Raw genomic sequence first — 17,540 nt, 5'->3', positions numbered from 1 at the left:
CAACGCGGCATCCTCATCCTCAATTTTAACATCAATATTACGCAATTTAAGAAGAATTGTATTTAATTGATCTAAATGTTCTCGAAGAGGAGTACCTTCCTGCATACGCAGACCGAACAGACATTGCTTTAGGAGCAACTTGTTGGTTAAAGACTTCGTCATATAGAGACTTTCAAGTTTAACCCACAAACCCGCAGCAGTTTCTTCACCGGCGACCTCAGTGATGACATCATCTGCCAGACACAGCATGATTGTCGAGTGAGCCTTTTCCTCCAGACTCATCGACTCTTCATCAACGGAATCCGATTTCTTCTTCGTCAGCGGACTCCACAGGCCCTGCTGCTTTAACAGAGCCCGCATCTTGATCTGCCATAAACTGAAACTATTTCTCCCGGTGAACTTGTCGATCTTGATGTTCAAAGCAGACATGTTGTTGCGTGATCCGAGCCCTAGGACAAACCTAGAGCTCTGATACCAGTTTGTTATAGCAGATGCAGCGGAACAGAAGAACAAACAAGAATAGACAAGAACAACTTGGGGGAAATCAGATTTTATTAGGGTTGTAATCGGAATAGTTTACAGACTAAAATAAGGTGTATATATATACAACCAAACAGACTGGACCCAAAATAGGTCCAAAACAAGACCCAAAATAAAACAGACACGATAATTAATATATACCGTAAGCTTCGGGGGCGTTGCCCCCGAACCCCCACCATACAGCTCAGCGGGGATTGAAGATCTAATTCAAGGCATCTCAACAGTAACATTACTTAAAGATAATGAAAGACTAATTGTTTGAAAGAGGCTATGTATATGGATTTTTGTGCAAGATATATTTATACCAAGTGATAGCATTGCAAAAATGTAGTTACAATGTGTAGGTTTAGCTAGGACATGTTTCAGTCGACGCTTTGTTTTCCTTTGTTGTTTCTAATTCTGATTCCATTTGGACAATCTTTGTTCTCCATTTGAGACATACTTATTTTGTCATCTTATCTTCATCGTATTTGATGTGCTTAAAGTGTTTCTTTTTTCTTACCATTACCTGTATAGGTCTCCTATACCTGATTCTGCGAATAAGTTTTGGAAGAGGTGATAAACCTACACAAGGTTCACACAAGCAGGCATGGAAGGTTGGTAATTGGATTTGCAATTTCCCTATTATTCTGAATTTTTGTCCTGAGAACCATAATAAAGGAGGGTTTCCCAGTCAGATTCAATTTAGCCGTCTCTGATTCGTTTTTTTCTTGAATGCATTCATTGATTTTCTTTCATATTGGAGTCAACCGAAGAAACCTATGCAACAGAGTGGACTAAATAGGGAAGCAATTGTCAGAGATTTTATCAAGCAATTCTGAGTACCTGGATTTAGTGCAGGTGAATGCCTATTTGGTTGAATAGTTGTATAATATCTTATAATCATTTTCATCTGCACATCAGTAAGTAATACCCTCTTCCTGATGCGCAAGTGGCTTACTTGTAGCTTTTGCCATGGATGTTCATTAAACAAAAAATAGTTGAACTAGCTTTCCCTTGAAGCTCCCTCGCTTGTGCTGTACATACTAAAATGTAAACATATACAATTAACGGGAAAAAACAATCAAAGAAAATTTGCTCTGGTCAAGCAAGTCTTGGAAAAAATAATTTCTACTGTGTTGTTTTCTCATTATATGTCCTTTCAGGTTCCATTCAAATTTGCTGTCAAGAAACTCTTGGAACAACTCAAAGCAGTGGCAACGGGTGAGTATACAGCACCAGTCATTAGCAGTTGCAGAGGGTGAGTATACAGCACCAGTCTTGCATTGAGAAAAGAAGGCTTGGGGCTTATTGTATACGCTGTTGTGATTTTGCTTGTTGCAGAAATCCATGAATTCCTCCAAAGGGTGAGTTAATGAATGTTTTCTTCTGCCTAGTCTTGCAAATTTAGTAAGATACTCTTTACTCTATCTGTGGTTCTTTAGGTTAGGAACTCAATTGGATATAAATTGTGCTTGTAGCATTTGAGTACAGAATTCAATTTTAAGGTCATTCCAATTCCATTTCCTATGAAGATTCAAATTCATATCTCGCTTGATTTCATTTGCACTTCTAGAAGTTTTTGAGAAGCCATGTGGCGTACGTATTTTGCGAATCTGAAGTCCTCTGTACAGTTGGTAGTAGCTATGGAGTATGGACCTTTTTGTTTTGTCTTCTTACATCTATTTCTCGGGGTATGGTCGGAGAAGTGTTAAGCAAGTATCAATGTGGCATTATCTATGGGATAAGAATCAGTATAACAATTTTGTATTGTTTCCTTTCTTACTTAAATCGGTTAGCTGAGAAGGATCCTAAGATTGAAGCCTTCTTCAAGGAGAAAAATCTAAAGAATAGCCTCACAAAAGCTCATGCGACGCTTGCTCGCAAGAGAAGTCATGGTGTTACTGCTGTTGCAAATAATGGCTGGTTTCTTAATGAAAGGGTGCCTGTGGATGTATAACTGGGCTACTATTTTCTAGAAATTGGCAGCATTAGAAGCTTACCCATGCTCGGTAACTGGCAAAAAGATAAGCTCTAAAAACCAGTGGCCTCATGTCACATTATGGACTGGTGAAGGAGTTGGAGCCACACATTTCTGCAGTTACTTATGAAAGGGAAGGCAATTCATGCAGAGCTTGATCCTCCCATCACAATAACTGGCATCCTACAATTCTATTCAGTTCCACAGCTCAAAGATATACAGGCCACGCAGTTATTTGAGCACAAATGGCCATGCAGTTATTCGAGACAATTTTGTAGTATATATTTGCAGTCCCCAGAAGTTACACATAACCCTGCAAATAGGACCATAAAAATTTTTCAGATCCTGTATAATTTTCTCTCGAATTTGAGAAAAAGGCTTTGGAGTTGGAGGGATGAACCATGGAATACAAACAAGATCTGTGGATTTGTCACGGCATTTGGATTCGCAATGGTTTACTCCCCCTCTTCTTCATTTTTACTTTCTTTTTTTCCTTTTTGTGTATTTGAAGAGATCACACGTCACAGAAATTCAAGATAATTCAAAGAACCGTAACATGCAACAACAAAAAGTCCCAAGTTTGCTGCTGTCAAGGCATCCCTAACCAGATAGAGATCACCAGTCCACCATAGCATCAACATCCTTTTCGTCAGACATTGCTAAATTACCAGATTGAAAATACGAAAACTGGAAGCAATCACTGGAACCTCCAAAAGATAAGAAGAATAAATATTAGTAATAAAACATTCCACTCGGCTGATTGAGATTTCAAAACTGAAGTATAAAAATATGCATTACAATAAAGTAATACAATGACGCCCATTTAGGATCTGGTCAGGACATGTTCCAACTCCTCAACCAATCAGATAAAGTTGATACATTATTGTTTAAGTCATCTATTGAATCACTTCTCAAAGCAACAACAATTTCTTCCTGATAACTCTCTTTCGCTTCCTCTAGTAACACCTGAAAGATTTCGCATTCAATGTTGTTCGAAAGCTTTGAACCCGTGTAACCCCTGCAACAAACAACCAAAGTAGTCAAATGCTAGCAATATAAAATGAATGATTAAGACAAAAAAGATATAGGCTGAAAGAGGATCTTAGGCATAAATAAGTAAAGAGAGTTATTTACCTCGTAGCTAATCGATCATACAACAAAGAATTCTCAGTTTGAAGCACCACAACCCTATCAAACCATCGTTCTGGGAAAAAATCACAGCCATGGTGATCCACAATGTTGCCCCCTTCTTCCATCATATCTTCAAGTTCATCACAGACCTATTTTGAAAATCCATACACCCAAATCAAACATGACATTTACCCAAATGAATAGATCCCAATAACTAACATTTTCCAGCTCTATTAAACAGCCCTATTCTCATTACTAGCAAGAAATAACTTCAAGATGTTCAACATCATTGCCCACTATAAATAAAATAAAAAAGACAAGTAAAAGCAGCTGTTTTGCATTTAATTTCTCAATTCATTTAATTCATCAATTCACCTTGTATGCGCCTAGGGACAAATTCAAATTATTTAATAATTAATTAGGGAAAGAGTTTGAACTAAAACAAATTTTAAAAATATCATTATTTGTCAACCAATTGAGAATCCACATCATAATTCTCCCATTCTGCTGAAAATTCCTCATGCACTTCTTATTCATTTACAGTACTTTATAAACATTCACAAACAAAAATTAAATGAAACTAAAAATGAATAAATAAAGAGAACCAAACACTGAAGTAGGGTTTACGAATTTATGATTGATATAGAGAAGGGTAGGAAAGTAAATACCAGGTCTTCATTGATGATGTAGCACTCGAACTGCTCATCCCAACCGTTGTGCAAGTTCTTCTCCTTAACCAGGTCACCAATGTTGATGTGTCGGAGCTGAGCGGCCTCTGCCAGCGCCGACGCTGTCGTTGTCTTCCCCGTTCCCGGGGTTCCGGTTATAAGCAAGTTGGGTTTCTTCCTACCATCGATGCCATTTTTCTGTGCCATTTTTACAGGGTCACAACTTTTTAACACAGTGATTTCCAGTCAGAACTTATTGCTGGGAAGACAGAAGTGCAAAATTTGTGGCGAATGGAAAGTTGCTAATTCAGATTTTATATGATCTCAAAGGCTCCAGACAAAAGGTTGGCAACTGATACAGATTATAGAGTCAACACAAGTATTGAAGGAGCATCTAACCTCCTTAGAGGGCAAATCACAGAGGCATCCCAATGTCCTGTACTTGAAACATTGAGGGTTATACAAGTTCTGATACAAGTTTTACCAAGGACTTCTACAGGAAGCTAATATTTATTATTTTTTTTATTGAATTACTTAAAAGAAAATATGAAGTAGATAATTACTTGAAGGTGCATGACAACAAAAATCACTTGTCTGCAAAACTGTAAAAATCCAAAATTATGACTGATAAAAATCGAAAACTGTAAAACTTATGACTGATTCCACAAGGCTGCACTTTATATATTAGCTCCATGTGGAGAATGGGTTTAAAGCAACATTTTTCTAGGTAGGTAAAGGTTAATCACTGTAAAAATCGAAAACTGTAAAACTCATGACTGATTCCACAAGGCTGCACTTTATATATTAGCTCCATGTGGAGACTGTGTTTAAAGCAAGGTTTCAGCTACCATTTGCTTCTTACTCTTCTTCTCCATCACTTTCATTTTTCTTTTCCCCCTACCCTTCCACTAATTCTCAGCTACTTCATGCTCTCTTTTGGTCTGCTCTTTGTTTCTAGTATAACTGAAGTTCTGGGTTTCCAATCTCTGAAATTGCTGGAGTTTATTCGACTGAAACTGTTCTTGATTTTATTCACTAAAATTGCTGACACTGCTGAAATTTCATTGCTCACAAAGTAACTCTTACATTCTTACACTAAACAACAATTTAGAGCGATCCATAATTGCACTATATCACTTCTTCATCAGCACAAAAACAGTTCTAGTTTTACAAAACAATAAAAGCTAAGAGTATCTACGATCAGTCAAATGTAACATATGCATCTGCATACTAGTATAATTAGGTTGCATTTGCTATGACGGAGAGCACTCAGCCCAGAAAAATACATGAATCACACCCTGAATCAAAAGGACGGCACTTTGTTCTTGCTATTGACGGATCCTACCGTTACAAAAAAAAATTGCACATCCTAGTTTCTATTCTCTAGCCACAGGAGTGTGATTCTTCATCAACTAGTAATCATCATATATGAAGCTATAGTTGGACTCATCTGCATGGTTTAACATTTACGCTATTGAATACATTTGCACATTCAAATTAATAAGCAAGTGATAAGTTTCGAAAAATTCCAAGTTCTCATCAATGATCCATAGTGAACAGCATAGCAACCACTTGGCAGAAGTCAAATACCAAATATAATGACAGTCTCACAGTACCAAGGCAGTATGTAATTCTCTTTTCCGTATCATTTCCCCACAAAATACAAAATCAGACTAATTTTCACTCTAGAAACATCATCTATCTCAATCTTATTAAACTACTTCATCAGAAGTAACAAGTCTTGTACACGACAACACAGTTCACTGTCCAAAAATAGAAAAACAACATCAGTATCCCGTTATTAGTGACACCAGAGGCACTGTTCCATTGCCCTCCGTTGATTGCCCCCATTATCAAATCAAGAAGGGCTACGAAATCAAGCATTCATTGCATATCATTTAAGCCTATTATGACAAACTTCCCCAAGCATTTACCAACAAATCCCCAAAAAATATATATATTCCCTATAATTTCCATTTCCTTTAAAACCCCAATAAATTAGCACAACAGCAGGCAACCGTGCAATCCTTTTCCAAAATTGCTATGTAATCACACTTCAAATTGAGCATTTCCACTATTAAACACATTCAAGATAAAAAAAAAAAAAAAAAAAAAAAACTTGAACGCTACAAATCAAGGCAACAGAAAACGCAAATTAAACCAGTTGAAACCCAAAATTCGGGTTTTATACTCACAGGAGACGCAGTAGACAGCCCAGCCATACTCCAAAATATGGTGAATTCTTCAAAATCGGAGCACTAATCAACTCGGCCAATTCTTCCGAGACTCAGATCTGTGCCAACTCGAAAACCCTAACGGATAGAATTTTGCTCCCTCTTCACAATGATAAAATCCAACCGAAGCCGGCACTAAAAATCAATGTCTAGAAACCCTAGATTTTTGAGCGGATCTTGGATTCGATTGAATCCAGAATTGTATAGCGAGTTCGGGAGTTTAAAATAGAAAAGAAAAGAAGAAAAAGGGGGTGCTTTGGCAAGGGTTTTGTAGTGGGGGGACTCGTTGGGATTAAAATTTTTTGTATCAGAATTTTGAGGATAGTTGTGTCGTGTTTGAAAGGGTTAATCACATTTAATAAGATATGCCCCATTTTTCAATTTATCCCATAACCTTTAATTTTGCTCAGTTAATTCTCTATAGGATAAAATTATCCTTGCATTATTTTAATTTTTTATTTACCTTGTTTTCCTTTCTTTTTTTTCTCTTTCTTCTTTATTTAATTCTTCTTCTTTCCCACAAAAATTTTCACCTTAATGATTGAAATTAAAAAAGAGAAATTGCAGAAATCTATCTTCTTTTTAAATGATTAAAAAAATATTCAAATCATTTTTCTAAAATACAATTTTTTTAACTTTTCAATTCTTTTAATTTTGAATTTTCCTCTTTCCTTTCTAATTTCTTATTTTATTTTCAAGAAAATATCATAAGATGAAATTGTTTTCCTTTCTTTTATTTCTTTTTCTCTTTCTTTTCTCTTTCATCCTTTCCAATAGAAAATTCCATTTCAACGAAAATTTTTGTTTTGAGTTTGTAATTGCTTCTGGGTGAAGGTTTAAAAAGCATCAAAAACTAATTTTGATTTTTTGTGTGATGCCATGTGTCACAAATTTCAATTGATGATTATTAATCAGATCACAATTTGATTTTAAGATATTTTCTTGGGAATTAAATGAGAAACTAGAAAGGAAAGAGGAAAACCCAAAATTAAAAGAACTGAAAGACTAAAAAAATTGTATTTTAGGAAAGTGATTTGAATATTTTTTTAATCATTTAAGGAGAAGATAGATTTTTGCGATTTTTCTTTTTTAATTTCAATCATTAAGGTGAAGATTTTTGTGAAAAAGAGAAAAAGAAATAAAAGAAAGAAAAATAAGAAAAATAAGGTAAATGAAAAGTCAAAATAATGCAAGGGTAATTTTGTCTTATAAGGGGTTAAATGAGAAAAATTAAAGATTAGGAGGTAAACTAAAAAATGGGGTATAACTTAAGGGGATTAAATGTGATTAACCCTATTTGAAAATTTGCTTAAAACTTTTGCACTTTCCCTCCGTATCTGACCAATTTTGGGCATAAAGTTTTTCTTTACATGGAGGGAAATGAAAATTTTCCAAATCTTTTCTTCTCCGTCGTATTTTTGCTCCCAAACAATGGAAAAACTTCATCATCCTTTTAAAATCTTTTTTTTTCTATTCATTTCCTTCCTCCCAAACTAGCCAGTACAGAGCGAAAGAGGAGTTGTGGAAGAAACGCAAAAAATTATTTACGTTGTACTATAGTTAAAAGGCCTATAATCGCGAGACTGTGGGAAATTGTAAATGGAATCAAAATAATTTTAGGAAAATCCTCTATGATGAAATCTTTTGATAGATTTAATCATTTGTTTTTTTTGTTAGGTCTAATCATTTGTAATTTATTTGTAGAGTTCACCTAAATGATTTTCAAAATAAGATAGATACAAATTCGGGAAGTCCGGAAAAACTATGTAGATTTGGGCTTGAATTTTCAAGATATTTTACTTCAGCCTCTCTCAATTTTGCTTTAATTACAATGATTTCCATCATTGGCATTAATTGATCTCAATCCATGTTAAAGAATTTTAGAGGAAAATTATAAAAAGCATCCCTCACATTTTATGGTTTTCCTTTGGATCGCTAGATACATTATCCATCATAACTTGACTTGCAATAAATTAGTCATAACTTGGCTACCAGAAATTGCGTGCAAACTTAAAACTCAAAATTTTAAGGGGCAAAATCAACTACAAACTAGATTTTAACCCGTACTTATAATGCATAGAGTAACATATGTTTCTAATGAATTGGCATGATATTAATTGCGTTTAATATGTTTATGTCTTTCATTAACAAACTGCTGTATCGAATTCTAAAATATTTACTTTATTGTAGAAATTTTCTTATAGAAAATAGTTAAACGAATAAGCTCAATGAATATTGATTAATCATTTTATACATTACTATCGATATCAATATTCAAGTCTTCCATGTATATCTATCAAATTAAGTTACCTTATAATGTTAAAATGAAATAACTCAGATGAATCAATAAAAGTCGTTAGAGCATTGAAATTGTATTTCATTATTTAGTTTAAAAAAATTTAAATGCTAAATAGATAGACGCCATCATTAGACAGGAATAAATATCCACACATTAGGCTAGAACATAGAAATGTAAAGGAGTAGTATTCCTTATTTCTTTATTCTGCACTTGAAAATCATGATATTTCTTCATTCTATGCTTGAAAATCTTGTTATTTTCATATACGGGAGGTTTTGGTTTATGTCCTCCTCGGATTTGTTTATTTATTACTTTCATTAATAAAATTTGAGTCTAGCATCCCTCCCCGTCTACCGGGTTTGCGAAAGAAACAAAAACATAGACCCAACCACAAATTCTCGTCAATTTGGCTATACCATGTAAAAAGAGAGAAATTCGTTGATTGAAAAGCTTCTTCAACTTTTTCATCATGATATTGTCTCTTATCATTATTTATAATGTATTTCAATTGTTGTGTAGGTAAGTTATTTTTCACTTACAAGACTTATATACACGAATATTATATACATTATCACGGTTAGATGGATAAAATATATATAAATTTTGAATTTTAAATCCAAATTTAGATTACTTATCTTGCATTCAACTGTAATAGTGTATATGCTGTCAGTATATAAAGGATTAATCCTCTTTTTAAATAGTAAAGTTTAATTTGTTCATTTTTTTCTAACTACATATGTCAACTTTTACTTCTAATGAATGTTGAGAAATCCAGATGATGTGTTAGTTCATGCAATATTTTTTTACATGCTTGGCAAAAAATGAGTTAAAGGTTTCAGTTCATACAATATTTTCTTTCATGCTTGACAAAAAATATGAATAAAAGGTTTTGCCATTTAACTTTACTACAAGATTTGGAGAACTTTGAAAATTCCTGAGTGATGAAAGTTGGCATGGAACTAGGTTCTATGGAGTTGAATTTGCGACAATCCAACTTATTTTAGCTCCAACAATAAACCTAACATGAGTTACATGACAGACAAGGGACTAACAGACGTTTAATTTTCTATTTTTCATCCTAAGTTTATTATGTTAGAAAATATATCCTTAGGAAAATTTTATGTGGTTTTTTCAGAGATTCATTACCTTATAATTATCTATAAATCATAATACTTCTCATATTTTAAATAATTCAAACTATTATAACATAAGAGACAAAGACATTTATTTTACATCCAACGGTAAATCTAACTTGATAGAATAATACCTAAAAAGGATGGTAAAATTTTTATGAAACATAATAGACTCTTGCAAAACAATTGCTTGCAATTTTGGCAATGAGACAATAGGAGAGTGAGGAAAAAATTAAATGTCTAGCAAATCTAATGTACTTCCATTATATGTTAATCAAGTTTTCTTTTTATCTAACCATATACTTATTAAAAACGTATGAATAAACGTTTAATAAACTATTTTTTCTTTAGGTTAGGTTTACTAACTTGCAAAATTTATTTACAATAACTTTTAAAAGATGCTTAGTTTTGGCCTCTAATTCAATCAACATAACAAAATAGAATTGTATTATAAATCAATTGTCTAATAACAGCATCATCAACACATATGTACTAAATGCGTAGAGGTGTGCCAAGAGAGCTCCTTTTTATTGTGATGTGGCAAAATATTATTGGGCGATTTATGGCCGTCCTTGTACGTGAGGATTGCCCCTGTTTGTGCAAACAAAAATTCCGAATGGAAATGTTATTACTCTATTTTTCAAATGAATGCTGCATGCCTTCACTTTCCTTGCACCTGATTGGACCCCTTTGGCAGCATTTCTGTTTCGGCTTTTCTCGTATGTGTTGGGGCTTGATTGTCATCATTGTAATAACTGAGCTTAGTTGACTATAAGGATAGTTATATTACAATTTGCCACATCACAAAAAAAAGGAACTCTCTTGTGCAAACAAAAATTCCGAATGGAAATGTTATATCACAATTGTGCAAACAAAAATTCCCAATGGAAATGTTATTACTCTATTTTTCAAATGAATGCTGCATGCCTTCACTTTCCTTGCACCCGATTGGACCCCTTTAGCAGCATTTCTGTTTCAGCTTTTCCCATACGTGTTAGGACTTGATTGTCATCATTGTAATAACTGAGCTTAGTTGACTATAAGGACAGTTATATTACAATTTTGCCCTTCCATTATAATTTTCTTACCGGCCATAACAAATTCATTTTGTTCTTACCGTTTCCTTCTTCTTCTTCATGTTCATGTCAGGAGGTCAATTTCTATTCACCTTTAGGTTGTATTTGTAAAAAACCATAATTCTAATCACTGTTGACGGCTATTGGAAGGAGGACTGTAACAGTTTCTTTGTTCTGTCCAACCCACCGCTGCAGGTAGAGCTGTGCATTGTTGCCGGCATTTTCTTCTTGTACTAATGGTTAGTGATGTCTTTAATTTTTGCATTTCTTTTTTGTATCATTGTTTATAGCACAACATCTTATCTTCTCTTTTACATGATTGTCTTTGGGAGTTGCTTTGTTCGATTCTCATTTTCTTTTTTATTGCTCTGTTCCTTCGAAACTGCTTCTTTGTTTTGCTCTCTTTCATAAAGACTGGTCAGATGAGCTAGCTGCCAACCGACGTTTTATCCATCAGAATAGACAAACAAGGTGAAAATTTTTTTGCCCTTTGTATTTCTTTCTTGTGCAATTTTGTAGATTTGATAGGAACCTGAGCCACCTAGGTTCTTTTTTTCCCTCAGTTTATTCAAATAATGGTGATTGATAGTTCAAAGATGGAGTATATGGATTTAAACATATGGTCTTTGGATTATTCAGTTTTAGAAACTGATTTGGAAATCCCTTCTTTTACCTGAATTTTTCATTGCAAAGTACAACTTTGGAACTAATAGAACTAGGAAAAAAGATGGAATAGCGCAAGATAAGAACTTGAGGAGGGGGAGGGTATTGCAATATAGCAAGCTATATCTCTGCTAGAATATATAGAGAACCCAAATGATGGTCCTGATGCAGTCCTCGGAGGTATTTTTATCAGTAGAAAGCAGTTTTATGTGTGTCGTTTGCTGATGGGCTTCCAAGTTCCCCTAACATGTATATCTTGCTTTTGTTTTGGAATCACAATGTGCAGTAGGGAAATGACAGGAAGTATCAAACGAAATTTGTTCACAAGTGGTTCTTGATATCCTTTGATCTATCATAATGGCTGAAAGTTACTTTTGTAGTTTTAGTTTGCTTTTTTGTTCTTGATATGGAGTATTCTAGCTTCAAATAGTGGTGTTTTGCACGGCATTCACTAGGTGTATGTCTTCTCCTATTTGGATAAGTTGTTATGCCAATGTCTTTTATTTGCCTTTCACCTTTTCCAGTTTGATTTTTTTGGCCGTTCGGTAAATATTAGAACATGGGGTAGTATTAACTCGATAGACCAAGTTTTCTGATAGCAATTCCCTTGGTTACAACTTTTTATGTTGTCTCTAATTAAATCACCAGGGACTTGTGTTGCCACGACTCCTTGCTCTTTCTCTGGCCTTACTGTTTTATTGTCTTCCTTAGTGTATTCTACCTGAGTATCTCTTCTACAAGTTAAGGTTACCTATTGCAAGTTCTGACTTACTGGATAGTGTTTGATTCACCAGTAGAATAAACTCTTTGAAGGGTAACTAGGTAAATAACAGTCAACAAGTAATGTCTGTAATAGTTCCATGGCCATGATGAAGCTGTTTGATGCTAATTGTCACCTACAAGAAATTTCTTGTGTTCTTTGATTCTTTGTTCTACCTTTCAATTGTCCATTATTTATTCTTATTTGTGTTTTGCATTTTTCTCCTATTTCCTCTTTACATTTTGTGTGCAGTTTTCTTCGTCCATGGTTGCTATAAAGAACTTTCTTTCTTCTTCATCTTTTGTTACATATCTGCAGCTTGAATTGTTTCAGGTTAGCTGATCTTTCTCTCTCTTTTTTTTTAATAGATTTTTGTTCTACTAGTTTTTTATTTCTTCGATATTTTCTATTAAATACTCTGCAACCTATTTTTTTTTTAAATTTTACTGTAGGTTACATGTTTGTTCTTTTTTCCCCCTATTTAGTTTTTGTTCTGGCAGCTTTTGTTTCTTCTTAAAGTCTTGCAAAAGGATATGAGTCTATCCAATAATTGTTGATCTTTCGTATTTTGATGTCATTTATTGATTAGTTTTCATTTACTCCTTTATTTTCCTGTTGTATTCAATAGATATTAATCTTTACATCTGTTTCTATTGTATATCTATTTCTTTCCTGGTTATGTTAGTTGAATTTTATTGTTCGTTGTTGTGTTGGTTTTAGATACTACTTTTCTCTCTTTTGTCTGTGCTTTTGTAAATTATTTTCTGTTCCTTGTTCCTTGGTTAATTAAGTTAGATGGATAGAAATGCAATACGCCGAAAACGATATGCAGAAATGCCCCAAAACGAGAAGGCTGGGCTTTTACGCCACCGAAGTGAAGCTAGGGCTGCAAAGAAAAGAAAAGAATCATCGCGTTCTTTTGTTCGTAGTGTTCCACTCGGTTATGTTGAAAAATGTGTATTCTTCCCTAATTCTTCTTCACGTGGAGACAGTAACATTCAGGATAGTCGGAACAACGATGTTACACTGAATGAAATGTTACAACATAGGTCGATTGGTTTTCCTAATGATCAGGATGTTCTGATTAAAGAGGGATTGGACTTCATGACCAGTAGTGGAGCTGCTGTCACTAATGTTTCTGGTCCCACTCCTCCTTCTGTTGTTCCCATTGAATCAAATCCACTTTTTATTATTCCTGAAGGTATATCCAGCCTGATTTTTCCCTACAGATCAGCCATGTCTTTGTCACTCTATTGTTATACCAGTATCTTGCCTAACATCACACCAACCCTCAATGACCAATACAAGACAGGGCATAATTGCATTGATCCACCGCGCGTAGCGCGGTCATACCCACCTAGTACATATGAGTATATGATATAGACTAGTGAGTCTATAAGTATATGATATGCTGTTGTTTTTGTGACAAAAAGGATTGATGGTTTACAATTAACTAATTTAGATTATGGAGCTAATATTTTACCTTATTTACCAATATATACCAATATACCATTAACTTATACACCCTCTGTCCCATTGAAAGTGTCATACTTTCCTTTTCGGTCCATCCCAAAATTATGTCATCTTACTAAAACTGGACAAATAAATTTAGTGTCTTTCCAAGCATTACCCTTTGTTCACATGGTCAAGAGAGGTTTTAATAATTATTGTGGGTCCCAAATGATACATCCCATCTTTACTGAGATTGCTAAAATAGCAAAGCGTCCTTTGCACGAAACTATGATAACTCTAGAGCGTGAAGCTACGTACACTTCAAATGGTTATCAATAGATTACCAAAGCAATTAAGGGCCCACAATTGCATTCATTCTTTCATCGTAAACTGGGTACAAATAGGGATATGAAAGGAAACCAAGCAAAATTAAGTGACTGTTGATAAAAAAAAAACACGGTTTTCTAAGAGCGCCAAACTTATTGGGATGGAGGGAGTAGTATCTTATTCTAGCCATATTTATCATAAAACTGTAAACACCAAATTTTTCTTAATTTCAAATCTACTATTTTTATTTTAGTTTTAACTTATAAATTGTTTAAGTAATTATTTTAATTTTTTATTTTGTAGGTTTGTGCCCAAAAAAAAGAAAAAGAAAAGAAAAATGGATATTCAAAATTGGAGAATTTCGTAAAGATTTTTCTTTTGTTCAAACCCAATAAAAAAAAACCTAAACCTAACCACAAATCCTACCAAAAACCCACCTAAAACCCAAATGAAACCTAAATTAAAACCCATGCAAAAGAAGCAAAAGCCCAAAAGTAAGGAGGCATTGGCCCATTTCTTTTCTTTCCTTAAAAAAAAAAATGCTGGAACTTCACTTCCATTTCTGCAAACGAGAAACCACTACAGTGCATGGGTTTTGTTTCTTGGCAAGATTTTTTTTCTTTTTCTTTGTCTCTTTCTTTTTCTCCAAGTTTGTTGGTACAAAGACAGCTCATCATATCCCAAATTCTATCCTTTAACAGCTAACAAAAATTGATCAAAAGGAGAAAGAATGAACACCTCATCATTTTTCTAGAAAATCCATCCTAACCATCAATTCTAAGTTTTAAGGTTTTTGTTTCAAGTAAATATGTTAATAAGGGAGCTTTTAGGATGAAAAAAGAGGGGAAACATGTTACAAAGAATGGCTGCACAAGACCTGGAGTGGGGAGAGAGAAAAAGAGCAAGAACAAAAAAAAAATTTCTGTAGAAATTGGGAGTAGGACTAATCGACCAGCCCTGTTCATATCCGTTTTTCTCCTTCAGTTTAACCCCTTTTTGATTAATTATCTTTTTCCTAAATACTCTATAGATGCAATAGAAGAACTTTTATGGTGAAAGTTTTGTGAGAAAACAGATACAAGGTCACCAAATTTGACGTCAATATTGAGAGAAAAACAACCCTGGTGTCTGAAAATCTTCATTATAGATCTAGCCCTGTTCAAATTCATTTTTTTCTTTGTTATAGATTCGTTTGGATGATTCTTTTTTCTACATTTTCTAGGGACATAGAGGAACAACTTTTATGTTGAAGTCTTTCACTGATAATCATTAAAACCTCATCAAAATCGTGCTTGAACTTGGCTCCTTCAAAACTTTTGAAGTTCCTGATTTCTTCAGGGAAAATAGGAGCTACCTTCATTCACCTTTCACATCTGATTTCTTGCTTCTAACAACTTCAAAAGACGTTCAACTAACCTCATATACCCTTTTTCTTTCGTTTCATTAAGCTTAGATTCAAGTTTGGCTATAGAAACTCATATTGCATTTCCTTCTTTGGGTTGCAAATGGTGCAGTTTGATGTCACCACTTTTAAAAACTTTAGAATATTTGGCTCATCATCTTCTCAAGAATTTGTAGATGTAATCTTGTTTGAGATTGTTGAGGTTTGGGATAGAAACATGGCATTGAAATTTCTTTATATTCTTGAGCCTTGGTCATCTTTTTCATGAGAATATGAAATTTATGAGCTGGATGTGATGATTTAGTTATGTTTCTAGTATTGTATAATTCATTTGTATGCAAATGTACATGTTAGAAGGCATTGATACGTTTTTCCGATGAATTTTCCGGCCATTTGGCTAGAAGTTTTGCAAAGTCCGGCAACAGCACCATGATTTGAAAAAGGATGACCTTGGCTTGCTTTATTACATTTTCTCCATTCCTTTCTTTTGTTTCTTTGTTTTTCCTTTTTTTTTTCTTTCTTTTTCTTTCTAGGGGTGAAGTAGATGAATTCATTAGTAGATGTATTAGTTTTGGATTATATGACATGGGTTAAGTCATGGATTTTAATAAAGGTTTGCTTGCTATTTTATTCCATTAAAATTTGGATTTTCATCAGTGGGTAAGACATAGTTTGTTTGGGTTCTAAATTTGAAATTATTTTAACTTTGGCATGAATTTTTTTTCCCAAACGATAGCATATTCATTTCCAGAAACTAGTTACACTATTTGAGCAACTGCTCTTACATCTGTTTTGGCTAAACACGTAAGCCATGTTGGAAAGGAATCCAACCAATATATTTCATCCTTCAAACTTATGGCAAATTTTGCCAGCTTATGAGACACACAGTTACCCTCCCTTCTTACAAAGGAGAAGTAACATTTTTCAAAACCTTGGCTTAACAATAGATTATCAGCTAGGATAGTACCCGTAATTGGGTTTTCAGCATTCCTATCGTTAAGCTTATCCACCATCAGTTTACAATCTGATTGAATCTCCACCTTGTTCCATCCCCTATGCTTTGCCTTGATAATAGCTTCTCTAATGGCTAATGCTTCCTCCAATGTTGGGTTCCCTTCCCTCCCTGCCCCTCTTGCCCAAACTCTTGCTACTGCCCCATCCTCCTTTCTGGCCACCACTCCCCAACCTATTCTCCTAAAATTCTGCTCCACAGCTGCATCAGAGTTTAGCTTGCTAACCCCTAGAGGGGGTGGATGCCAACTATTCAACTTTGTCACTCGGTGTTCCCTATTAGCATCTGTTTTGGCCTCCCCATCTCTTACTTCATTGTATTCCACCCACTCATGCATTGCCTTGCTTACAGTTCTTCCAGGACAGTTGCTAACTCCATTAAACTGAATTTGGTTTCCATCCTTCCATATCTGCCACAGGATATTAACTGTCAATGCAATGTGAGTCTTCCCCTCAGGTCTCCTCTCAACATCCATCAAGCCATTCCACCAATGCCAGAACTTATGCTTGAATTCATTTAGCCCATCCCAATTAATTGGAGCTGCTTTCCATATATACTCAGCATGGTTGCAAAAGAAGAACATGTGTTCTATCGTTTCTGTCATTTCCCCACAGCACCTACACCTGTCCTTCCCTAGACCTGTTCTCCTTTTAATAACCTCATTAACTGGTAAGACCTCAAGCAAACACTTCCAATAAAATGCTTCAGCTTACACTTCATGTCTAGATTTCATAATAACTTCCACGCCTTGGAGTTAGGAGCATTTCTGCAATTGCTAGCTTCTTGGCTCTGCTCTACCTGCCTCTCCTCCCTCATGTGCCTTGCCAACATATACCTAGTCTTCACAGAGTACTGACCAGATTTGGTAAGTGGCTACACCAAT

The 17,540-nt window shown here is 34.6% G+C and overlaps 2 protein-coding genes across 3 annotated transcripts; both read right to left on the bottom strand.

Annotated features, from left to right (window-relative positions):
• Positions 1–3,232: 3,232 nt before the first annotated feature.
• Positions 3,233–6,827, bottom strand: LOC113738568 (adenylate kinase isoenzyme 6 homolog). Of its 2 annotated transcripts, XM_027265808.2 has the most exons (4): positions 6,495–6,827; positions 4,300–4,497; positions 3,635–3,780; positions 3,233–3,518 (listed from the first exon to the last, which is right to left on the bottom strand). In XM_027265808.2, the coding sequence occupies exons 1-4, from the start codon at positions 6,519–6,521 to the stop codon at positions 3,335–3,337; spliced, it is 555 nt and encodes a 184-aa protein (XP_027121609.1). In that variant the 5' UTR covers positions 6,522–6,827; the 3' UTR covers positions 3,233–3,334. The 2 variants fall into 2 exon arrangements, with proteins under 2 accessions (XP_027121609.1, XP_027121610.1); XM_027265809.2 differs by lacking the exon at positions 6,495–6,827 and having other exon boundaries at positions 4,300–4,506.
• A 9,576-nt stretch (positions 6,828–16,403) lies between these two features.
• On the bottom strand, positions 16,404–17,261 carry LOC140004843 (uncharacterized). Its single transcript, XM_072044998.1, has one exon. The coding sequence runs from the start codon at positions 17,259–17,261 to the stop codon at positions 16,404–16,406; it is 858 nt and encodes a 285-aa protein (XP_071901099.1).
• Positions 17,262–17,540: the final 279 nt, after the last annotated feature.

Source organism: Coffea arabica, chromosome 4c (genome assembly GCF_036785885.1).
Source record: "Coffea arabica cultivar ET-39 chromosome 4c, Coffea Arabica ET-39 HiFi, whole genome shotgun sequence".
Classification (NCBI taxonomy): Eukaryota; Viridiplantae; Streptophyta; class Magnoliopsida; order Gentianales; family Rubiaceae; genus Coffea; species Coffea arabica.
The sequence above is the reverse complement of the archived record's forward strand: the minus strand, read 5'-3'. Positions and strand labels throughout refer to the sequence as shown.

Bases quoted from the DNA above. Each gene is read 5' to 3' on its own strand.
- LOC140004843 (XM_072044998.1), bottom strand. From the start codon at position 17,261: ATGACAGAAACGATAGAACACATGTTCTTCTTTTGCAACCATGCTGAG.
- LOC113738568 (XM_027265808.2), bottom strand. From the start codon at position 6,521: ATGGCTGGGCTGTCTACTGCGTCTCCT. The intron at 4,498-6,494 runs GTGAGTATAAAA...AAAATGGCACAG, and splicing joins GGCTGTCTACTGCGTCTCCT to AAAAATGGCATCGATGGTAG. The intron at 3,781-4,299 runs GTATTTACTTTC...TTTTCAAAATAG, and splicing joins ACATCATCAATGAAGACCTG to GTCTGTGATGAACTTGAAGA.